General features: G+C 40.9%; 1 protein-coding gene across 1 annotated transcript in view; it reads right to left on the bottom strand.

Moving 5' to 3' along the window:
- Positions 1-25,453, bottom strand: part of CASP2 (caspase 2) — a 119,856-nt gene that overhangs the window by 57,721 nt on the left and 36,682 nt on the right. Inside the window, exons 3-8 of the mRNA XM_053692780.1 lie at positions 17,699-17,863; positions 9,001-9,058; positions 8,805-8,893; positions 8,306-8,479; positions 6,758-6,886; positions 6,558-6,648 (exon numbers count right to left, since the gene is read on the bottom strand). Of these exons, the coding sequence (XP_053548755.1) occupies positions 6,558-6,648; positions 6,758-6,886; positions 8,306-8,479; positions 8,805-8,893; positions 9,001-9,058; positions 17,699-17,863 (706 nt within the window). The remainder of the gene's footprint in view (positions 1-6,557; positions 6,649-6,757; positions 6,887-8,305; positions 8,480-8,804; positions 8,894-9,000; positions 9,059-17,698; positions 17,864-25,453) is intronic.

The following is a 25,453-nucleotide window of genomic DNA, read 5'->3' as shown; positions in this document are numbered from 1 at the left end:
TGACACTGTGAGTCCACAGATCATCTATAATTACTATTGGGAATCAATACCCAAGCTAGAGGACACAGATGATAAGGGAGGGACAAGACAGAGAACCTAAACAGAAGGCACCACTGCTTGAAGAATCTTTCTCCCAAAAGAAGCCTCAGCCGAGGCAAAAGTATCAAATTTATAGAATTTTGAAAAAGTGTGTAGAGAGGAGCAAGCTGCAGCCTTGCAAATCTGTTCCACAGAAGCTTTATTTTTGAATGCCCAGGAAGAGGAAACAGCCCTCGTAGAATGAGCCGTGACTCTCTCAGGAGGCTGCTGTCTAGCTGTTTCATAGGCCAGGCGAATTATACTCTTCAGTCACAAAGAAAGAGAAGTAGCCGTAGCTTTCTGACCCTTACGTTTCCCAGAGAAAACTACAGAGCAGAAGACTGGCAAAAATCCTTAGTCGCCTGTAGATTTGAACACACGCACCCCGTCTAGGTTGTGCAGCAGACGTTCCTTATGAGAAGATGGGTTAGGACACAAGGAAGGAACAACAATCTCCTGATTAATGTTCCTATCCGAAACCACTTTAGGGAGAAACTGTAACTCAGTACGCAAAACTACCTTATCCGAATGAAAAATAAGGTAAGGAGATTCAAACTGCAACGCCGAGAGCTCTGTGACTCTACCAGCAGAAGAATTAGCAACAAGAAACAAAACTTTCCAAGATAACTTAATATCTAAGGAATGCATAGGCTCAAACGGAGCCTGCTGAAGGACTTTAAGAACAAGGTTAAGACTCCAGGGAGGAGTAACAGGTTTGAACACAGGCCTGATTCTGACCAAGGCCTGACAGAACGATTGCACGTCTGGTACCTCCTCCAGACGTTTAAGTAACAAAATAGACTAGGCAGATATTTGACACTTCAAGGTACTTGCCGATAAACCCTTCTCCAAACCCTCCTGGAGAAAGGACAGAATTCCAGGAATCCAAACTCTACTCCAAGAGTAGCCTCTGGATTCACACCAATACAGATATTTACGCTATATTTTGTCTTTCTGGTAACAGGCTTACTAGCCTGAATCATGGTCTCAATGAGGAACTCAGAAAATCCACGCTTAGATAAAATTAAGCGTTCAATCTCCAAGCAGTCAGCTTCAGAGAAACGAGATTTGGATAAAGGAAGGGTCCTTGAAGTAGGTCTTTCCTCAGAGGGAGTCTCCAAGGTGGGAGAGTTGACATCTCCACTAGGTCTGCATACCAGATCCTGCAAGGCCACGCCGGTGCAATGAGGATCACTGACGCTCTCTCCTGTTTGATTCGAGCAATGACCCGAGGAAGGAGAGCAAACAGAGGAAATAGGTATGCTAGACTGAAATTCCAAGGGATAGCCAGAGCATCTATCAGTACAGCCTGAGGATCCCTCAACCTCGACCTGTACCTCGGGAGCTTGGCATTCTGACAAGATGCCATGAGATCCAGCTCCGGCTGTCCTCATTTGAGAATCAAGATGGAAAACACCTCCGGATGAAGTTCCCACTCCCCCGGGTGAAAAGTCTGTCCACTCCTGGAATGTAGACCGCAGATAGACAGCAGTTGTGGGTCTCTGCCCACCGAATAATCTTGGCTACCTCTGTCATGGCCAAGGAACTCTGAGTTCCTCCCTGATGGTTGATATAAGCTACTGAGGTTATGTTGTCCGACTGGAACCTGATAAACTGGGCTGACGCTAATTGAGGCCAGGTAAGAAGAGCATTGAAAATTGCCCTCAGCTCTAGGATGTTTATGGGGAGAACAGACTCCTCCCGAGTCCATTTCCCCTGAACTTTTAGAGAGCCCCAGACAGCTCCCCATCCCAGCAGGCTAGCGTCCGTTGTCACAATCACCCAGGAAGGTCTGCAGAAGCAGGTTCCCTGGGAAAGATGATTCTGAGACAGCCACCAAGAAAGAGAATCTCTTGTCACCTTATCCAGAAGAATTCGCGGAGACAGGTCCGCATAATCCCTGTTCCATTGCCTGAGCATGCATAACTGCAGAGGCCTGAGGTGGAAACGGGCAAACGGAATGATGTCCATGGCGACTACCATTAAACCGATCACCTCCATGCATTGAGCCACTGACGGCCGAGGAGAGGACTGAAGGGTCAGACAAGAATCAAAGACCTTTGATTTTCTGACCTCTGTCAGAAATATTTTCATTGATAGGGAATCTATTATGGTTCCCAGGAACACTACCCTTGTAGCTGGAATTAAGGAACTCTTTCCCAAATTCACCTTCAATCCGTGAGAAAGCAGAAAGGGTAACATCTCTGTGTGGGAGTTCACTTGTTAAAAGGATGGCACCTGAACCAGAATGTCGTACAGATAAGACGCCACTGCAATGCCCCGCAACTGGAGCACTGCCAACATGGATCTCAGAACCTTTGAAAAAATTCTGGGAGCTGTGGCAAGGCCGAATGGAAGAGCCACAAACTGGAAGTGTTTGTCTATAAAAGCGAACCTCAGAAACTTGTGATGATCCTTGTGGATAGGAACATGCAGGTACGCATCCTTTAAATCTACTGTTGTCATGAATTGACCATCTTGAACCAAGGGAAGAATGGAACGAATAGTTTCCATCTTGAAGGACGATACTCTGAGGAACTTGTTTAGACTTCTGAGATCTAAAATTGGTCTGAAAGTTCACTCTTTTTGGGAACCACAAACAGATTGGAGTAAAATTCCAGACCCTGTTCCTGCATTGGAACAGGAACTTATCACTCCCAGAGCGGAAAGGTCTCGAACACAGTGTAAAAACGCCTCTCTTTTTATCTGGTCTACAGATAATCTTGAGAGCAGAAATCTGCCCCTGGGAGGAAAAGTCTTGAACTCCAGTTTGTATCCTTGGGACACGATGTCCACCGCCCAGGGTTCCGGAACATCCCAAACCTAGGTCTGAACGAAGGAGAGTCTGCCCCCACATGATCCGGTCCTTGATCGGGGGCAGACCCTTCATGCTGACTGAGTCATTAGCGGGCTTCTTAGATTGTTTCCCCTTGTTCCAAGACTGGTTGGTCCTCCAGGAAGGCTTGGACTGATCTTGCTTGGCAGAGGGAGAGGAAGGCTTACCTTTGAAGTTTCGAAAGGAACGAAAATTACTCTGACGTCCCTTCTGTTTATTTCTCTTATCCTGAGGGATGAAATGACCCTTTCCCCCCATAATGTCAGAAATCATTTCAGCCAAGCACGGCCCAAACAAGGTCTTACTCTTGTAGGGAATCGCCAAAAGCTTAGACGAAACATCCGCAGACCAGGATTTCAACCATAAGGCTCTGCGGGCCAGAACGGCAAAACCAAAAATCTTTGCTCCCAGCTTGATAAACTGTAGGGAAGCATCCGTAATAAAAGAATTGGCCAACTTAAGGGCCTTGATCCTGTCCTGGATCTCTTCAAGGGGAGTGTCTTTCTGAATAGAATCAGACAAAAGCATCAAACCAGTATGCCGCTGCACTAGTGACAGTAGCAATACACACCGCAGGTTGCCATTGTAAACCCTGGTGTACATACATCTTTTTGAGCAACCCCTCAAACTTCTTATCCATAGGATCCTTAAAGGAACAACTATCCTCTATGGGAATAGTGGTTCTCTTAGCCAAAGTGGAAATTGCCTCTTCCACCTTAGGAACCATCTGCCAAGACTCCTTGATAGAGTCAGCAATAGGGAACATCTTCTTAAAAATAGGGGGATGGAGAAAAAGGGATAACTGATCTCTCCTATTCCTTAGCAATAATTTCTGTAGCCCGATCTGGTACAGGGAAAGCCTCCACCATGGAAGGTACATCAAAATACTTGTTTAGCTTGCTAGACTTCTTAGGATTGACTACGACAGTAGTGTCGGAGTCATCCAAGGTAGCTAACACCTCCTTAAGTAACAAACCGAGGTGTTCAGCATCAGAAGAAGGAATTACACTGTCTGAGTCTGAGATTTCCGCCTCAGATGCTACTGAAATATCCTACTCCTTAGATTTCTGGGAAGGAACCTTCGGAATAGCTACTACTGTGTCAGAAACATTACTCACTGAATCCATAGATTTTCTCTTGCGCTTTCCCTGCAGCATAGGAAAGGCAGACAGCGCATCAGATACCGCAGAAGACATGAGGGTATCAATGTCTTGCAACGTAACTCCAGGTGGAGTTTGAGAGGAAGCGCAGGGCACTGAATGAGTGGACGATAAAATTTGGGACACTTGAGGAGAAAACTGCGGCATATCTTGAACATTGTCAGGAGACCCCTCAACAGCATCCGCCTTAGACAATGTTCAATGTTCTCTCAATACATGAGGAACAGAAAGGGATTGGTGGTTCCACGTTAGCATCAAAACAAAGTACAAGTAACATTTTGCAGGGCCTCCTGGTCCATCTTTACCCAGAATTGAACAAATTAGAAATAAATATACTTATTTTTTAATCTGAAATTCACACACACAAAAAAAAACGTTACTGACCCTTTAAATTTAAAATGTAACTGCTTTATTTTTTAATGCAAAAACATGAAAAAGTTGTTCTCAAACACCCTGGACTGCCTCTACACCTCAGCTTAGCTGAGGTGCCTACCTGCCCTGCTGGATACCAGAGATACTATTGTTAGATGAATTCTGGACTCAATCCAGAGCATTGCACCAAATGTCTGGTGAACGTAGTACATAAACTGCCCTCCGGAACACAGGAAGTGTAGAGAAAAGGCGCGCAACAGAAACCTTTCCTGCCTCAGCTAGCCCCGCCCATCGTGGGTGTAACCAAAACTAACCTCCAGGCCGGCATGATTGTTTTCTCTGAAGTAAATCCGCTGGGAGCAAGTGAAAACACACCACCTCTAGACCGGAACATACTAACTGAGCCTATGTCTCCTCGTCCCCAGTGCCTGCAAACACTGCCTTACATTATCCCCTTAACTCAATAGGAGCAATGTATCTGGTGTCCCATCCAAGTGAAGCATTAAAGTGCCATATATTTCCTTATACTGCTCATAAAAATAAAAATAGCACTTACCTCAATGTAATCTGCCAGGCAGCAGGGAAGCTCACTAGGTTTAAGAGGCATGCTCCCTCACATGGACCTGTGGAAAAAGACAAAGACTGAGTAATCTTACTCAGGCTTTCAAATTAAGGCAGCATTAACTAATTGGGAGGCGCAGTGAGGATTATACCCCACAAGTTCTCAATTGTTTAAAAGCCACCACTGCTCTACTGAAGAGACTGACATGGGCTACAGCTACACCCCAGGAGAAAGCAGAACAAACTTGCACTGCTGAAAAATAATAAAATCTTGATTGAAGAATCTTCTTCCAGACACCTAAACTTTACCACTTCCTTGCTCTTAACGTAGGCAAAGAGAATGACTGGGGTTGGAGGGAAGGGAGGTGATATTTAACAGCTTTGCTGCTGTGCTCTTTGCATCCTCCTGCTGGCCAGGAGTGATATTCCCAATTGTAATTATAGATGATCCATGGACTCACCGTGTCATTAGAAATAAAAGGGTATTGCAGGATGCCTCAATATCGAGGCATTACTGCAATACCCCAAAAGCAGCTGAAAGCGATCACGATTGCTTCCAGCGCTTCAAACCCCTGAGGACGTACAGGGTACATCCTTGGTCATTAAGTGACAGTTTTTGTAGGACGTACCTTGTACGTCCTTGGTCCTTCAGGGGTTAAAAGGGGCATTAAACCCAAAAATGTTCTTTCATGATTCAGATAGAAAATACAATGTTAAACACCTTTCAAGTTGTTTCAAATTGGCCGCTCTATCTGAATCATGAAATACATTTTTTGGGGTGTTATGTCCCTTTAATATAATAATAAGATATTTGTTTCAATTACTCACCAGCATTTTATACCTAAATGTTTGGGAGATTTCCACAGAGACATATTTAGTACTCTTATGTTTATATTAAAGGATATGAAATCCAAAAATGTTCTTTTGTGATTTAAACAGAGAATACAATTTAAAAAAAAGTTTCCAATTTACTTCTATTATAAAATTTGCCTCATTCCCATAGTATGCTTTGTTGCAGGTAGGTAGTTGTCTGGATCACTACATGGCATTAAACAGTGCTGCCCTCTAGTGCTCCTGCAAATGGATAACATTCTTCCAAAACTGCTTCCATATAGTGCTAAAGACACGTGCACGCTCCTGAGCTTATGCCCCTGCTTTTTAACATAAGATACTAAGAGAACGAAGAACATTTTAAGTAAATTAAACGTTGTTTATAACATGCTCGATCTGAATCATGAAAGAAACATGTTGAGTTTCATGTCCCTTTAAGAAAGCATAGGTGAAAGTTTGAGGACTATATATTTATGAAAATGTTATTGTCAAACAAAATCATGGGAAGTCTATCATTATCACAGTAATTAAAAAAAAAAGAAGGAAATTTGTTTCAAAACAAACAGGTTTGTCTAATTAAAAAGTAATGTACTCAAAGAACTGCTGATTTTAACTACAATTATTGATGCAGCAATAAAACCGTGTTCCTTCTAACACCATTCAGCAGGCTGCGACGCTTAAATAAATGAGTAAATAAATGGCCTCTGCAGCTCACTCACCGCCACGACAGGCCTGAATGAAGAACATCTTGGGTTTGTTCTGAAGCTGCGGACAGTGAGCGTTATCGAGACTTGCAAACACGTCCTGCAGCTGTGACACAAAACAGACTGTGAGGTTACGAACTTCCACCATCACATTAACTGGCTTTAGTGTCGCTGGAACTGAAAAAAGCTAATTCACACTTTGATCATTGTCTCACCTGGACCAATTTGCCATCAGCACCATAAACAGCACCATCTACCCCGTGAGAAAGAAGCGATACCAAGCAGGAATCCAGCTTTGTGTGCTCCCGCCTCATAGAGAATTCCTTCAGCTCAGAGACGATTTCCTGACAAGAGAGAACATACACAAGAGTGAGACAGCTAAAATAAACAGAAAAAACCCAACACCAGGAAAAATATGTTATCTAATCCTGATGTCATAAACTATATAAAGAGACTATAAACAGAAAAACAACTGTATAGCCGTTAAACTCCATTTATAAAGCAGAATATCATTCAGCAAACTAACCTTTCACTGTTGATCCTTTTCTTACCTATTTTGACCTCAATATTTGAAATATGCAACTTAGACATGCAACCCAAATATGTTCTTTTCATGATTCAGATAGAGAATACAATTTTTAAAAAGTTTCCAATTTACTTCTATTATCAAATTTGTGTCATTCTCATGTTATTCATTGTTGAAGAGATACCTAAATAGATAGCTAGATAGATACTCTCTCCACCAAACTGCAGTTGGCAGATGAATATCAACCCGGATTTATTCTGACCAGGGTGATTGACAAGCCCTAATCTCACGCAATTGGTTGTGTAAGGGTAGGGGAGCGGTTTTCTGCCGTGCAATGATAAATATGGGGGAACATATCTGCTCCACAATTTGCAATCAAGTGCAAGCGCGTTCACAATCTCTAAATCCTGTCCGCTCCCAAATTGATAAAGCTTTACTTATCTGTAGAATTATCAAACAAGTCAGAAGTATAATTCTAGGTATTCAGAAAGGTATTAAAAAGCTACTTATTGCAGAAGTACACAGACACTTCTGTCTGCTGATTGTTTAAACCTTTTAACAGCACATTGGACATTGGAGTCAGTCTCTAGCAGACTGACTCTTTTAGTATTTAAAATACGTCTCTTTTATGATTTGCGTCTTATACAACCACTTGTATTTCAGGAGGAACATCCTCTGATCACATGTGACTTTTCATAAGAGTACAAGTCTCAGTTTTGGACACTATGCTCTTCTCCATCATTACATCTTCTCCGGGAAAATGTACCATTTGGGTTCTAGTACTACCTAGTGTATATGCGGAGGACACACAAATCTATCTCGGATTCGCCAAAATCACCCCCTCTTTACCCAGGGCACAAACAGTCTCTTTGCAGTTTCTCCCAGGATGTTCTAATATTATAGAGCACTAAAATGGACCCCCATAAATTACACATCCCAGAATTGAATTTTCACTTGTAGTTGCCAAGTACTTGTTATGTAAATGTGAGCAGAAGGGTTTGACATTTCTGAATTCACCCTTTTATCACTAAAGACAAAACAAAAACACCAACCCACTAGTCTTGTCTAGCCTAGATTCTGCAGCATTAATGACATCCCATTATCTGCCTGTCCCCTCTACAATCTTTTTTAAATACTCAGCCAGACGCATATGACTCTTACAAAAGGTAGATTTTATATGATGCAAACACATCGAACAAAACAATTGATCCTTTTTAATGAACTTCAAAAGTATTACCTGAGCGGTGAGATTATTATGGACAACAACTTGATATCCCAGCTGGGAAAACAACTGATTTAAAGAATCAGAATCCACATTTCCCCCAGACCTGAAATCCAAGTCAGGTGAAGAGAAAGAGACGTTACTAATGATCAGGGCCAGGCCACGTGGACGTGAACACATTCTGTACGCCTGTAAAAAAAAACCACAGAGAAATAGAGAATATTAAAGAACAAACTCGAAAGAGATAAAGCAAAAGCATAGAAAACATAAACCAAATAAGCCATAATGTGTCTTAAAGTAACAATTTTCCAAAGCATTCTTGAAACGGAAAAAGTGGTTTACGATTAAACACCCCATGGAGTAAAAATGAGTGAGAATATTGATTGAACTATGTAACCAAGTGTAGAAAACACAGCTACACCCCTATACAATGTAAAAACAGCGCATTTTGTATTGTAATAATGTTGTTGTTTTTTAATATACATATAAAAGATTTTATTATAAGTTATTTTACCTGTTTCTGGTGAGATAGATAGAAATCAACACTGCACAGCGGTACGGATATAGGACCATCACCATCATCAATTGAGTTCTCACAGGACTCTTAAAGAAGCATCAGTGATAAGATGACTGTAACATCCTTTTAATTCTATTTATGGCATATAAAAAGGGTTTCTCAACAGTAGTCAAATAAAATTCCTAAGTCTTACCTCTCCAGCAATGTCCGTTTGAAGAGGTTTCTGGCACTGATAATTGCAACGGTCTATGCTACAAGGAAAAACAAGAATACATTATAAGTTATGTCATGTGAACATATAATTAGTAATTCATAAGTAAAGTCTATTTTGCTTTAAACATATACATTCTAGTGCCTAGATATTAGGGATGGGCGAATGTTTCTAAAAATGTGATATTTAAAACGAATTTTGATACATTCGTTCAAATAGAATTTAGAATGTTTATATAACATTCTATTTTCAAATTTTTTTAAAAAAATCGAAATTATTCGTTCGAATAATAGAATGTTTAGCTATGTATTCATTCAATTTCGAAATGTAATATTTGAATTTGAATGTGACATTCGAATGTAACATTCGAATTCAAAATAGTATTTCTAGTCTACAACTGTGTTTAATAAATGTAACATTCTAATTTGAATGCTACATTCTAATTTAAATGTCACATTCGAATGAGTATTTCTAGTCTAATACTGTATTTTATAAATGTAATATTCAAATTCGAATGTCACATTCAAATTCGAAATAGTATTTCTAGTCTACAACTGTGCTTGATAAATTTAATATTCAAATTTGAATGTGACATTCGAATGTCACATTTGAATTCAAAAGTGACATTAGAAAACTGTAAATAACATTCGATAATAGAATTTTTAAGAATATTCGTTTTAATAAACATTCTATTATGTAAATCAAATTTCTACAATAACATTCGTTCTAACATTCGAATATAAACACATTCACCTGTCCCTACTGGATATCTGCTTTGCTATGCTGGAGCGCACCAGTATTGCTCTGCTATCCTTATAATGAAGCGCTGGCTTCCCCTCTGTAGAGTAACTATAATTGGCTGGACAAAAGGTAAAAGTACTGTATGAGATAAAAGGAGGATAAAGCTGTAAACTGGCTGTGATGCAAAATTCACCAGAGTTTTCTTAGCTTTAGAGCTGTTGAGTCTAGCTGCATCATAAAAAATAAAAAAGGGATAGTTTATGTATATTAATACAATAATACTTATGTAAGGGGTTAACAAAAAAAAAAAAATTCTGCTTACCTGATAAATTTATTTCTTTTTAGACACGATGAGTCCACGGATTTCATCCCTACTTGTGGGATATTCAGGAGGATACAAAGAGCACCACAGCAGAGCTGCTATATATAGCTCCTCCCTTCCCTCCCACTCCAGTCATTCGACCGAAGTTAGTAAGAGAAAGGAAAAAGCCAAGGTGCAGAGGTGTCTGAAGTTTACAAAAAATTAATAACCTGTCTCAGAGAACAGGGCGGGCCGTGGACTCATCGTGTCTAAAAAGAAATACATTTATCAGGTAAGCATAAATTTTCTTTTCTTTTTAAAGACACGATGAGTCCACGGATTTCATCCTTACTTGTGGGATACAATACCAAAGCTAGAGTACACGGATGATAAGGGAGGGACAAGACAGGGAACCTAAACGGAAGGCACCACTGCTTGAAGAACCTTTCTCCCAAAAACAGCCTCACCCGAGGCAAAAGTATCAAATTTGTAAAATTTAGAAAAAGTGTGAAGAGAGGACCAAGTTGCAACCTTGCAAATCTGTTCTACAGAAGCTTCATTTCTGAATGCCCATGAGGAAGCTACAGCCCTAGTGGAATGAGCCGTAACCCTTTCAGGAGGCTGCTGTCCAGCAGTCTCATATGCAAAACGGATTATACTCTTCAGCGAAAAAGAAAGAGAGGTAGCCGTAGCTTTCTGACCCTCACATTTTCCAGAGAAAATGACAAAGAAGACAACTGACGAAAGTCCTTAGTAGCTTGCAAATAAAATTTCAAAGCACGGACCACGTCCAAATTGTGCAAAAAACGTTCCTTTTGAGAAGAAGGATTAGGACACAAGCAAGGAACAACAATCTCCTGATTAATGTTTCTGTCTGAAAAAACCTTAGGAAGGAACCCTAGTTTAGTACGAAAAACTATCTTATCCGAATGAAAAAATAAGGTAAGGTGAATTGTATTGTAATGCTGAAAGCTCAGACACTCTTCGAGCTGAAGAAATGGGAACAAGAAATAAAAATTTCCAAGATAACAACTTAATATATAAGGAATACATAGGCTCAAACGGAACCCCTTGAAGAACTTTAAGAACTAAATTCAGACTCCATGGAGGAGTAATTGGTTTAAACACAGGCCTGATTCTAACCAAAGCCTCACAAAAGGATTGAACATGTGGGACATCCGTCAGACGTTTGTGTAACAAAATAGATAAGGCAGCGATCTGACCCTTTAGGGAACTTGCTGATAAACCCTTCTCCCTCTACTCCATGAGTAGCCCTTGGATTAACATCAATAAAGACATTTACGCCATATCTTATGGAAAATCGTTCTAGTCACAGGTTTACGAGCCTGGATCATGGTCTTTATGACTGAATCAGAAAACCCCCGCTTGGATAGGAATAAGCGTTCAATCTCCAAGCAGTCAGCTTCAAAGAAACTAGATTTGGGTGAAGGAAGGGCCCTTGAATGAGAAGGACCTTCCTCAACTGACGTCTCCAAGGTTGCAGGGATGACATGGCCACCAGATCTACATACCAAATCCTGCGAGGCCACGCAGGAGCAATGAGTATCACAGATACCCTCTCCTGTTTGATTCGAGCAATGACTCAAGGAAGAAGCGCAAACGGAGGAAATAGGTATGCAAGATTGAAGGACCAAGGAACCGCCAGAGCATCTATCAGTTCTGCCTGGGGATCCCTGGACCTTGACCCGTATTTCAGGAGCTTGGCATTCTGACGAGATGCCATGAGATCCAACTCTGGCCGACCCCATTTGAGAACCAGGTTGGAGAACACTTCCGGATGGAGTTCCCACTCTCCCGGATGAAAAGTCTGTCTGCTCAGAAAGTCCGCCTCCCAGTTGTCCACCCCTGGGATATGGATCGCTGACAGATGACAAGAATGGGCCTCCGCCCACCGGATAATCTTGGCTACCTCGGTAATCGCTAAGGAACTATTAAGGTACCCAAGAAAGTTACCCTTGTGCTTGGTACTAAGAAACTTCATCCACCATGAGATTGCGGAAAGGATAACACCATGTCTGTGTGAAGTCTTGTGAAAACTCTGAGAGCTGTGGCAAGACCAAAAGGAAGAGCCACGAACTGGAAGCATTTGTCCAAAAAGGCAAACCTTAGAACTTGCGACGATTCTTGAGAATGGCGCATGAATGTACACATCTTTTAAATCCATTGTTGTCATAAATTGACCCTCTTGGATCAAGGAAAGAATGGAACAAATAGTTTCCATCACGAAGAACGGTACACTAAGAACTTAGTTTAGACTCTTGAGATCTAAAAAGTGGTCTGAAAAACTCTCTCTTCTTTGGGAACCAGAAACCAATTGTGATAAAAAAAACCCGGAACCTGTACCTGTATTGGAACTGGAACAATCACTCCCAGGTCTGAGAGGTCTCCTACGCAGTGTAAGGACGCCTCTCCTCTTGTCTGATCTGCAGAAATTCCTGAAAGCAGAAAACTGCCTCTGGGAGGAAAACTTTTGAACTCTAATTTGTATCCCTGGGGCACTATTTTCTATTGCCCAGGGATCCTGAACATTTCGAACCCAAGCCTGAGTGAAGACGGAAAGTCTGCCCCCTACAAGATCCGATCTCGGATCGGGGGCATGTCCTTCATGCTGTCTCTGTCATTTCCTTATAAGGAATCGCTAAAAGCTTAGACTTACAGCATACATCTGAAGAGCAAGGCTCTAACTATAAATCTCTGTGAGCTAGAACAGAGAAACTTGAAACCTATGCTCCCAGTTTGAAAACTTGAAGGGAAGAAATTTAAATAAAGGAATTAGCCAATCTGAAAGCTTTTATCCTATCCTGGATTATATCCAGGGGAGATTCTGACTTAGTATCAGACCACGCATCGCATCAAATCAATATGCCATCGCACTAGAGACGGTAGCAAAGTACACTCTGGTTGTCATTATAAGCCCTGGTGTATATCCCTTTGTAATTCCTTGTCCATAGGACCTTAGAAAAACCAACTATCCTCTAAGGGCGTAGTAGGTCTCTTAGCTAAGCTGGAACTACTCCTTCCACCCTAGGGAATGTTTGCCCAGTCTCCTTAGCTGAATCGGCTATGGGAAACATATATTAAAATATAGGGAATGTGAATGAAGGTGTTCAAGCTGAAAAACTGAAAGAAAAAACAACCTCATGGTCAAATAAAGATATTATTTATCTGAGACTGAGAAATCTCTCTCTCATATAACCCCAAACTATCTTCCTTCGTCAGGCACAGGGAAGACCCAATCGGAAAAACAACAACTGAAGCAATCGCCCTAAACGATTGAAAATAATTCCTCTAGAAATGTTTTCTTCCACGTGGGAAAAACAAATAATGTATGAAATACAGTGTAACTCCGGATGGAGTGAGAGAGGAAAAGCGGGTCACTGCATGTGGGCCATAACATTTTGTGGACCCTATAGGAAAAACTTGTGGCATAATGTGACCATTGTCAACTGACTCCTAAACAGCAAACGCCGTGAAAGGATAAGGTTCAGAAAAAGAGTGCAATCATTTAATAAAAATTGACACCTTAAAAAAACGATAGTCACTTTAAATCTTAAAAGGTAACTTTATTTTATGTGTGCTCTTGTTCCATCCTAAGACACAATGATGAAATAAGCATTAAACAGCTGAAATTCCTTAATAAAAGTAGCGCCTAAAAAAACTTTACTGTCACTTTAAATCTTAAAAGGTAGATTTATTTTATGTGTGCTTCTTGCAGAAACGGGTTAGATATTCCAGACTAAGCCTCTTTTGAAACACTGTCCGGAGTAATACCTTCACCCTAAAGAGAGAACCATTCTCTACTAAATCTTCCGATACCAGGAAGAACAAACACAGATGTGCGCAACTAAAATGGCGCCAAACATAACTCCGCCAATCGTGGGCGCTATCAGAATCCTCTCCCGGTTGCCATTAGCAAAAAAAAAAAGGCCTTCGGGGGTATAGCAACGGACTGAACAGCTTCTAGTCCGAAAAAATAAACTAATGTGGAATCATCATTACTGAGCTCGCTCAAGCATAGCTCCTAAACTGTGGCCATAAGAGATCTCCTGGTCGGCAATTATTAAATCGCCGGGAGATAAGAACATAAATCCTGTACATTGCCTCACACTGAGCTTCTGATATCTCGCTCAACGGAAATGCCAAGTTAACACTTATGTCAATATGAGATCTCCCGGTCGGCTATAATCAAACCGCCGGGAGATAAGAATGTGAGTACTATACGCTCTATATCTGATAAATAGCTTGTTCTATATATAGCTATGAAATGAGAGTCTATGTGCCAAACAGGCCCAGAGCCTGCGTCTAACTGTCCCAAAGTGTCCCCTGATACTCTAAGGGAATCTAAAAAGGAAATTACATCCAATGAGGAATAAAATGAAGTGCCCAACTTTCTTCTGAGTCTCCTTCTGCAACCCCCAGAATAAAGTTAGCACTTACTTCATTATCTCCTGCCGGACAGTAAGGCAGTTCCCAGGTTTGTGAGGTCCTCTCTCTCACATGGACCTATAATTGAAAACAAAAATCCTGAGTAATTATCCCTCAGATTTTCTTGGTAAGGGCAAGCATTAGTATGGGAGGTGCAGTGAGAATTATGTCCCACAAGTTCCCATTGCTCTAAAGCCACCAAAGCTCTCCTGTAGAGACTGATATGGACTACGGCTACCCCCTAGAACAAAGCAGCACTCTCTGGCACTACTTTAAAAATAAACTCTTGATTGAAGAATCTAATCTAACACCTCACTTTACCTCTTCCTATCACTAACGTAGGCAAAGAGAATGACTGGGGTGGGAGGGAAAGGAGGAGCTATATATAGTATCTCTGCTGTGGTGCTCTTTGCCTCCTCCTGCTGACCAGGAGGTGAATATCCCACAAGTAGGGATGAAATCCGTGGACTCATTGTGTCTTTAAAAAGAAATGTAATAACCATAAGAGCAATTTATTGTTAGTATCTGGAAAAGGATGTAAATACTATAGCTGCATTTTTTTTTTACTCATAAACCTTTTGAATGAATAAATGAGTTTGGCTGAAATTTGGCAGTTTGTGACCCAAACCAGTACAATTTTTGAGCAATATTTTAACAGAGAGGCAATTATAATATCTACAGTGATTGCACGGTTTTGGAATGTAAAGACAGAAATAACAACAATGTAAATGTCAGACTTTTTCTTCCAACAAACAAAAACCCAGAGAAAAAATAGTTAATTATTGGGAACATTTAAAATAATAATAAAATAATAATACAACACCTTGATTGCATAAATCGGCACTAATACTTTGTGGGAGCACATTTTGCATTTAATACAGTAGAAAGTTTTTAGATATGTATTTATTAACTTTGCACTTCTAGACTTTCCAAAAAAAGTTTAAGTTCCTTCAAATTGTGAGGGAATCCCTGTGTAGAGTTCACTTTAGGTCACTGCACAGATTTCTGATGGGATTGAGGTCATTCCATGACCAATGGATTTTCATTCTCTGAAGCCATGTCTTAGTCATCTTGCATGTGTCCTTTGGGTCATTGTCATGTTAGAATGTGAAATTCTTCTTCATCTTCACTTTCTGACAGAAGCAAGCAGGTTTTGTGCCAAAATATATAGATATTTAGCACTATTCATTATCCCATCTATCTTTACAAGAGTCCTTGACCCTGCTGAAGAGAAGCAGCCCCAAAGCAGGATGCTACCACCACCATGTTTTTAAGTCAGTATGGTGTTCCCTGTATAATGAGCTTTACTGGCTTTGCGCCAAACATATCTTTAACTATTTAGGCCGCGTCAGGACCATAGCACATGACTGAATTAGTCTTTTGGTGTCATATAGACAGGCCTGGATGTTCCTTTTTGTAAGAAAGGTTTCTGTCTATCCCTTAGCCTAGACATGTGCAGGATACAAGAGATGGTGGTCATATGCAAGGAGTGACTGGAACTTGCCAACAATTCCTAAAGCTCCTGCAGTGTTGCTGTTGGCCTCTTTGTAGCCTCCCTGATACATTTTCTCCTCATCAACTTTGAAGGGTCATCCTGATTTTTGCAATGTCTCTATGGCGCCACATTTTCTCCACCTAGTGATGATGGTTTTGACAGTGCTTCATTGTACATCCAGTGTCTTTCATATATCTCTCCTGATTGGCACTTTTCAACAATTAGCTCTTCGAAGACCATGGCTCAAAGTAGGATACAATCCCAAACATTCAAGCAAATCCTACAGCAACAGCTGACTTTATTCTGGGTCAATGCTATCTACCTACAGGCATGATTTACAATGTGATTAATTAACTGAACACAGCCAGAGCCCCCATTACAAAAGGGTGTGAATACCTATGCAATCAAGGTGTTGAAGTTTTTTTTTGTATTTGAAATGTTCCTTGTTTTTTTTCTCTGTTTGTTATAAGATCACATTTTACAGATAAAAAAGTCTGACATTTAAATAGTTTTTTTATTTCTGTGTTTACATTTTAAAAACCTGCAATTTCGTGAGTGTGTGGGCTTGTATATCCCCTGTAGACAAGGCTACGGCCAAAACTTCTTGATCTAATGAAATCTGGAGGGAAATGGATATTTTGTAGAGGATATGCCAAACACAGTTTAAGTGTGCTAGCAATTTATTGCAGTCCAGGGACATACGTCAAATGCTTTTTACTTAGTATGTTTATCTCAGTAAAGTCAAAATTAAACTGCTAAAGAGTAATCCTAGGTGATCTCAGGAGCATACACGTGTCTTAACCATATGGCAGCAGTGCTTGCAACATTGTTTCTAGAAGTGTTATACATAGTTACAAGCACTGCTGCCATAGACACGTGCACACTCCTAGGCTCTTATCAGCCTACCTAGGTTTAGTTTTCAAGAAAGAATACAAAGAGAAGCAAATTTATTAACAGAAGTAAATAGTAAAAGTTGTTTAAAAAAACATGATCAATCTGAATCATGAAATTTTAATTTTGACTTTTCTGTCCCTTTAAAGACAAATAACAAATGAGCTTTTTAACGTCTCTTTAAATATGCAGCCGTTTTGGCTCACCCTTGTACATGCTACACAGTGATTGCTTGATTAGTGCATGAGCGTGGCTATCAATGGTTTTCAGTGTGTGTATCCCCAAAGTGCAGTGAAAACAGCAAATGATGTGCAATCAACAACTGTATCAACTCAATATTAGTGTTTAATCAAACGGTTCCCAGCCTGTGCGCCAAGAAAATCCATTTGTATTTTTTTATTTCTCGATTCACATTTATTATCAAAGTAATGCACCAAAAAGCAATTTCCATTCTGACCAGAGGTTGTGCAACCTGCAGGAAGATTTGCAGATTAGTTTTAGGAGACAGTGCAGAAGTAGTCCAGTTCCAATTACTAGTGCAATAAGTAACGCAGAAGACTGACAAAATATTAGTGCATGGTTTCTGGGGAAAATGTATCTTTTTCAAGGCTCATTCATGGATTGTTGATACATCAGATTTATAATTTATAGAAAAACATTTGTGGGTAATAAGATCTGCTATTTATTCTCTACTGATTTTGGGGCTTCAGCTGATTTTTCCATAATCAGGCCCTTAGTTTGAATAATTATAAAAGTAACCACGTATCACTGCCATGAATTGATGTGAATAATTATTGCATACTCACTGTTCCTTGTAGCCTTAATGTTTGAGCTTCCTCTTTCAATTGCTCAGATAAATGCTCCTGACCAGTTTCTTCTAGGACTTTGCAGAAGACTTCAAATGCCCTCTTGCCTCGCTTTGGCAGGAGATTCAGCAAAGCTACATTTCTCCCAAAATTATTTTTCTGTGACTGAAGGATTAGAACAAAAAACACAACAAGATCAAACATCTGGTAAATGCAATAAAGGGGTAAAGACGGTTGTTAATTCTTAAAAAAAAAAAAAAAAAAAGGAAGAGAAACTTATAACAGTTGTACAATAAACTTTGGAGCAAAACCAAGCAGAAGAAAAAGACAAAAATTAGGAAATGTTAATACATAGCAGTTAGTTCCAGAGAAGATATTAAAATTATTAATACCACTTAAGAATAATAAAAACTTTATTTTAACTTTTGAAGAATATTAAATTGTCTTTAGATTTGAGTGTCGTATGACTAGCACAGCTATTGGATAACAGGTGGAAACATCACCTCATGAAGAAAAGAAAAAAGTTCAGTGGTGGGCGGCCTGAGGGAGTTACTTTAGTACAGTCCTGGCCAAAAGCTTTGAGAATGACACAAATATTCATTTTCACAAAGTCTGCTGCCTCAGTTTTTATGATGGCAATTTGCATATACTCAATAATGTTACAAAGAGTGAACAGATCAATTGCAATTAATTGCAAAGTCCCTCTTTGCCATGAAAATAAACTTAATCCCCAAAAAACATTTCTACTGCATTTCAGCCCTGCCACAAAAGGACCAGCTGACATCATGTCAGTGATTCTCTCGTTATCACAGGTGTGTGTCAGTGTTAACGAGGACAAGGCTGGAGACCACTCTGTCATGCTGATTGAGATTAAATAACAGACTGTAAGTTTTATAAGGAGGGTGGTGCTTGAAAAATTGTTCCTCCTCTGTTAACCATGGTTACCAGCAAGGAAACACATGCAGTCATCATTGCTTTGCACAAAAAGGGATTCACAGGCAAGGATATTGCTGCTACTAAGATTGCACCTAAATCAACCATTTATTGGATCATCAAGAACTTCAAGGAGAGATTCATTTGTTGCAAAGAAGGCTTCAGGGCGCCCAAAAGAATCCAGCAAGCGCCAGGACCGTCTCCTATAGTTGATTCAGCTGCGGCATCGGGACACCACCAGTGCAGACCTTGCTCAGGAATGGCAGTAGGCAGATGTGAGTGCATCTGCATGCACAGTGAGGTGAAGACTTTTGGAGGGTGGCCTGGTGTCAAGAAGGGCAGCAAAAAAGTCACTTCTCTCCAGGAAAAACATCAGGGACAGACTAATATTCTACAAAATTTACAGGGATTGCACTGCTGAGGACTGGGGTAAAGTAATTTTCTCTGATGAATCCCCTTTCTGATTGTTTGGGACATCTGGAAAAAACCTTGTTTTGAGAAGAAAGGGTGAGCACTACCATCAGTCCTGTGTCATGCCAACAGTAAAGCATTCAGAGACCATTCATGTGTGGGGTTGCTTCTCAGCCAAGGGAGTGGGCTCACTCACAATGTTGCCTAAGAACAAAGCCATGAATAAAGAATGGTACAAAAACATCCTCCAAGAACAACTTCTCCAAACCATCCAAGAACAGTTTGGTGACGAACAATGCCTTTTCCAGCATGATGAAGCACCTTGCCATAAGAAAAAATTGATAACTAAGTAGCTTGGGGAACAAAACATCGAAAATTTTGGGTCCATGCCAGGAAACTCCCCAGACCTTAATCACATTGAGAACTTGTGGTCAATCCTCAAGATGCGGGTGAACAAAAAAATGCCCACAAATTCTGACAAACTCCAAGCATTGATTATGCAGGAATAGGCTGCCATCAGTCAGGATGTGGCCCAGAAGTTGATTGATAGCATGCCAGGGTGAATTGCAGAGGTCTTGAAAAAGAAGGGTCAATACTGCAAATATTGACTTTTTGCATAAATTTAATGTAATTGTCAATAAAAGCCTTTGCTTGTAATTATACTTCAGTATACCATAGTAACATCTGATAAAAAGATCTAAAAACACAGACTTTGTGAAAATTAATATTTGTGTAATTCTCAAAACTTTTGGCCAGGACTGTATAAAGATCCACAAAAACAGAATTTATGTTTACCTGATAAATTACTTTCTCCAACGGTGTGTCCGGTCCACGGCGTCATCCTTACTTGTGGGATATTCTCCTCCCCAACAGGAAATGGCAAAGAGCCCAGCAAAGCTGGTCACATGATCCCTCCTAGGCTCCGCCTTCCCCAGTCATTCGACCGACGTAAAGGAGGAATATTTGCATAGGAGAAATCATATGATACCGTGGTGACTGTAGTTAAAGAAAATAAATCATCAGACCTGATTAAAAAACCAGGGCGGGCCGTGGACCGGACACACCGTTGGAGAAAGTAATTTATCAGGTAAACATAAATTCTGTTTTCTCCAACATAGGTGTGTCCGGTCCACGGCGTCATCCTTACTTGTGGGAACCAATACCAAAGCTTTAGGACACGGATGATGGGAGGGAGCAAATCAGGTCACCTAGATGGAAGGCACCACGGTTTGCAAAACCTTTCTCCCAAAAATAGCCTCAGAAGAAGCAAAAGTATCAAATTTGTAAAATTTGGTAAAAGTGTGCAGTGAAGACCAAGTCGCTGCCTTACATATCTGATCAACAGAAGCCTCGTTCTTAAAGGCCCATGTGGAAGCCACGGCCCTAGTGGAATGAGCTGTGATTCTTTCAGGAGGCTGCCGTCCGGCAGTCTCATAAGCCAATCTGATGATGCTTTTAAGCCAAAAAGATAGAGAGGTAGAAGTTGCTTTTTGACCTCTCCTTTTACCAGAATAAACAACAAACAAGGAAGATGTTTGTCTGAAATCCTTTGTAGCATCTAAATAGAATTTTAGAGCACGGACAACGTCCAAATTGTGTAACAAACGTTCCTTCTATGAAACTGGATTCGGACACAAAGAAGGTACAACTATCTCCTGGTTAATATTTTTGTTGGAAACAACCTTCGGAAGAAAACCAGGCTCAGTACGTAAAACCACCTTATCTGCATGGACCAGATAGGGCGGAGAACACTGCAGAGCAGATAACTCAGAAACTCTTCTAGCGGAAGAAATTGCAACCTAAAACAAAACTTTCCAAGATAATAACTTAATATCTACGGAATGTAAGGGTTCAAACGGAACCCCTTGAAGAACTGAAAGAACTAGATTAAGACTCCAGGGAAGAGTCAAAGGTCTGTAAACAGGCTTGATTCTAACCAGAGCCTGAACAAACGCTTAAACGTCTGGCACAGCTGCCGGCCTTTTGTGAAGTAAAACAGATAAAGCAGAGATCTGTCCCTTCAGAGAACTCGCAGAAAATCCTTTCTCCAAACCTTCTTGTAGAAAGGAAAGAATCTTAGGAATTTTTATCTTGTTCCATGGGAATCCTTTAGATTCACACCAACAGATATATTTTTTCCATATATTATGGTAAATTTTTCTAGTTACAGGCTTTCTAGCCTGAATAAGAGTATCTATTACAGAATCTGAAAACCCACGCTTTGATAAAATCAAGCGTTCAAACTCCAAGCAGTCAGTTGGAGGAAAACCAGATTCGGATGTTCGAATGGACCCTGAATAAGAAGGTCCTGTCTCAAAGGTAGCTTCCATGGTGGAGCCGATGGCACATTCACCAGGTCTGCATACCAAGTCCTGCGTGGCCACACAGGAACTATCAAGGTCACCGAAGCCCTCTCCAGATTGATCCTGGCTACCAGCCTGGGAATGAGAGGAAACGGTGGGAATACATAAGCTAGGTTGAAGATCCAAGGTGCTACTATTGTATCCAATAGAGTCGCCTTGGGATCCCTGGATTTGGACCCGTAACAAGGGACCATGAAGTTCTGACGAGAGGCCATCAGAACCATGTCTGGAATGCCCCATAATTGAGTTATTTGGGCAAAGATTTCCAGATGGAGTTCCCATTCCCCCGGATGCTCCTCCATCGCCAGGGAACTCCTTGTTACCCCCTGATGGTTGATATATGTAACAGTCGTCATGATGTCTGATTGAAACCTTATGAATTTGGCCTTTGCTAGTCGAGGCCAAGCCTTGAGAGCATTGAATATCGCTCTCAGTTCCATTATGTTTATCGGGAGAAGAGAGTCTTCCCGAAACCATAGACCCTGAGTTTTCAGGGGTTCCCAGACCGCGCCCCAGCCCACCAGACTGGCGTCGGTCGTGACAATGACCTACTCTGGTCTGCGGAAGCTCATTCCCTGTGACAGGTTGTCCAGGGTCAGCCACCAACGGAGTGAATCTCTGGTTATTTGATCTACTTGTATCGTCGGAGACAAGTCTGTATAATCCCCATTCCACTGTCTGAGCATGCACAGGTGCAATGGTCTTAGATGAATTCGTGCAAAAGGAACTATGTCCATTGCCGCAACCATCAAACCTATTACTTCCATGGACTGCGCTATGGAAGGAAGAAGAACAGAATGAAGTACCTGACAAGAGCTTAGAAGTTTTGATTTTCTGGCCTCTGTCAGAAAAACCTTAATTTCTAAGGAAACTATTATCGTTCCCAAGAAGGGAACTCTTGTTGACGGGGACAGAGAACTTTTTTCTATGTTCACTTTCCACCTGTGAGATCTGAGAAAGGCTAGAACAATGTCCGTATGAGCCCTTGCTTTTGACAGAGACGACACTTGAATCAGGATGTCGTCCAGGTAAGGTACTACAGCAATGCCCCTTGATCTTAGCACCGCTAGAAGGGACCCTAGTACCCTTGTGAAAATCCTTGGAGCAGTGGCTAATCCGAATGGAAGTGCCACAGGTAATGCTTGTCCAGAAAGGCGAACCTTAGGAACCGAAATGTTCCTTGTGGATAGGAATACGTAGGTACGCATCCTTTAAGTCCACCGTGGTCATGAATTGACCTTCCTGGATGGTAGGAAGGATCGTTCGAATGGTTTCCATTTTGAATGATGAAACCCTTAGAAACTTGTTTAGAATCTTGAGATCTAAAATAGGTCTGAATGTTCCCTCTTTTTTGGGAATTATGAACAGGTTGGAGTAAAAACCCATCCCTTGTTCTCCTAATGGAACAGGATGAATCACTCCCATGCTTAACAGGTCTTCTACACAGTGTAAGAATGCCTGTTCGAAGATAATTGAGACCCGTGGAACCTTCCCCTTGGGGGTAGTTCCCTGAATTCCAGGAGATAACCTTGAGAAACTATTTCTAGCGCCCAAGGATCCTGAACATCTCTTGCCCCAGCCTGAGCAAAGAGAGAAAGTCTGCCCCCCACCAGATCCTTCCCAGATCGGGGGCCAACACTTCATGCTGTTTTGGTAGCAGTGGCAGGTGACTTGGCCTGCTTACCCTTGTTCCAGCCTTGCATCGGCCTCCAGGCTGGCTTGGTTTGAGAAGTATTACCCTCTTGCTTAGAGGGTGTAGAATTTGAGGCTGGTCCGTTTCTGCGAAAGGGACGAAAATTTGGCTTCTTTTTAGCCTTAAAAGACCTATCCAGAGGAAGGGCGTGGCCCTTTCCCCCAGTGATGTCTGAAATAATCTCTTTCAAGTCAGGGCCAAACAGTGTTTTACCCTTGAAAGGGATGTTAAGCAAAAGCGCTCTGCGCGCCACGATAGCAAACCCTGAATTATTCGCCGCTAATCTAGCTAATTGCAAAGCGGCATCTAAAATAAAAAAGAGTTAGTCAATTTAAGAGCTTGAACTCTGTCCAAAACCTCCTCGTACGAAGATTCTTTATTGAGCGACTTTTCTAGTTCTTCGAACCAGAAACACGCAGCTGTAGTGACAGGAACAATGCATGAAATTGGTTGTAGAAGGTAACCTTGCTGAACAAACATCTTTTTAAGCAAACCCTCTAACCTTTAATCCATAGGATCTTGAAAGCACAACTATCTTCTATAGGAATAGAAGTGCGTTTGTTTAGAGTAGAAACCGCCCCCTCGACCTTGGGGACTGTATGCTATAAGTCCTTTCTGGGGTCGACTATAGGAACTAATTTCTTAAAAATAGGGGGAGGACAAAAGGTATGCCGGGCCTTTCCCACTCCTTATTTACTATGTCCGCCACCCGCTTGGGTATAGGAAAAACATCGGGGGGCACCGGAACCTCTAGGAACTTGTCCATGTTACCTAATTTCTCTGGAATGACCAAATTGTCACAATCATCCAGGGTAGATAATACCTCCTTAAGTAGTGCGTGGAGATGTTGAAATTTAAATTTAAAAGTTACAATATCAGGTTCTGCTTGTTGAGAAATTTTCCCTGAATCTGAAATTTCTCCCTCAGACAAAACCTCCCTCCTGGCCCCTTCAGATAGGTGTGAGGGTTGTCAGAACAGATATCATCAGCGTCCTCTTGCTCTTCAGTGTTTAAAACAGAGCAATCACGCTTTCTCTGATAAGTAGGCATTTTGGAAAAAAAGCATGCAATAGAATTATCCATTACAGCCATTAATTGTTGTATGGTAATAAGTATTGGCGCACTAGATGTACTAGGGGCCTCTTGTGTGGGCAAAACTGGTGTAGACACAGAAGGGGATGATGCAGTACCATGCTTACTCCCCTCATTAGAGGAATCATCTTGGGCAATATCATATCTATGGCATTATTATCCCTACTTTGTTTGGACATTATGACACAAATATATCATATATATTTAAAAGGGGAGACACTTTGGCTTTCATACATATAGAACATCGTTATCTGATGGTTCAGACATGTTAAACAGGCTTAAACTTGTCAACAAAGCACAAAAAACGTTTTACAATAAAACCGTTACTGTCCCTTTAAATTTCAAACTGAACACACTTTATTACTGAATATGTGAAAAAGTATGAAGGAATTGTTCAAATTTCACCAAAATTTCACCACAGTAACTTAAAGCCTTAAAAGTATTGCACACCAAATTTGAAAGCTTTAACCCTTAAAATAACGGAACCGGAGCCGTTTTTACATTTAACCCCTATACAGTCCCAGGTATCTGCTTTGCTGAGACCCAACCAAGCCCAGAGGGGAATACGATACCAAATGATGCCTTCTATAAGCTTTTTCAGTGGTTCTTAGCTCCTCACACATGCATCTGCATGCCATGCTTTACAAAAACAACTGCGCATTAGAGGCGCGAAAATGAGGCTCTGTCTATGACTAGAAAAGGCCCCCAGTGAAAAAGGTGTCCAATACAGTGCCTGCCGTTTTTATTAAAACAATCCCCAAGATTTAACAACTATTAAAAGTAATAATCTGCCAAATATACTTAGTAAAGTAATCGTTTTAGCCCAGAAAAATGTCTACCAGTTTTTTAAGCCCTAATAAAGCCCTTTATTCTTTTACTTAAACTAAGAAAATGGCTTACCGGTTCCCATAGGGAAAATGACAGCTTCCAGCATTACCGAGTCTTGTTAAAAATGTGTCATACCTCAAGCAGCAAAAGTCTGCTCACTGTTTCCCCCAACTGAAGTTAATTCCTCTCAACAGTCCTGTGTGGAAACAGCCATCGATTTTAGTAACGGTTGCTAAAATCATTTTCCTCTTACAAACAGAAATCTTCATCTCTTTCCTGTTTCAGAGTAAATAGTACATACCAGCACTATTTTAAAATAACAAACTCTTGATTGAAGAATAAAAACTACATTTAAACACCAAAAAACTCTAAGCCATCTCCGTGGAGATGTTGCCTGTACAACGGCAAAGAGAATGACTGGGGAAGGCGGAGCCT

The sequence above is a fragment of the Bombina bombina genome, chromosome 9 (genome assembly GCF_027579735.1).
Source record: "Bombina bombina isolate aBomBom1 chromosome 9, aBomBom1.pri, whole genome shotgun sequence".
Classification (NCBI taxonomy): domain Eukaryota; kingdom Metazoa; phylum Chordata; class Amphibia; order Anura; family Bombinatoridae; genus Bombina; species Bombina bombina.
The sequence above is the reverse complement of the archived record's forward strand: the minus strand, read 5'-3'. Positions and strand labels throughout refer to the sequence as shown.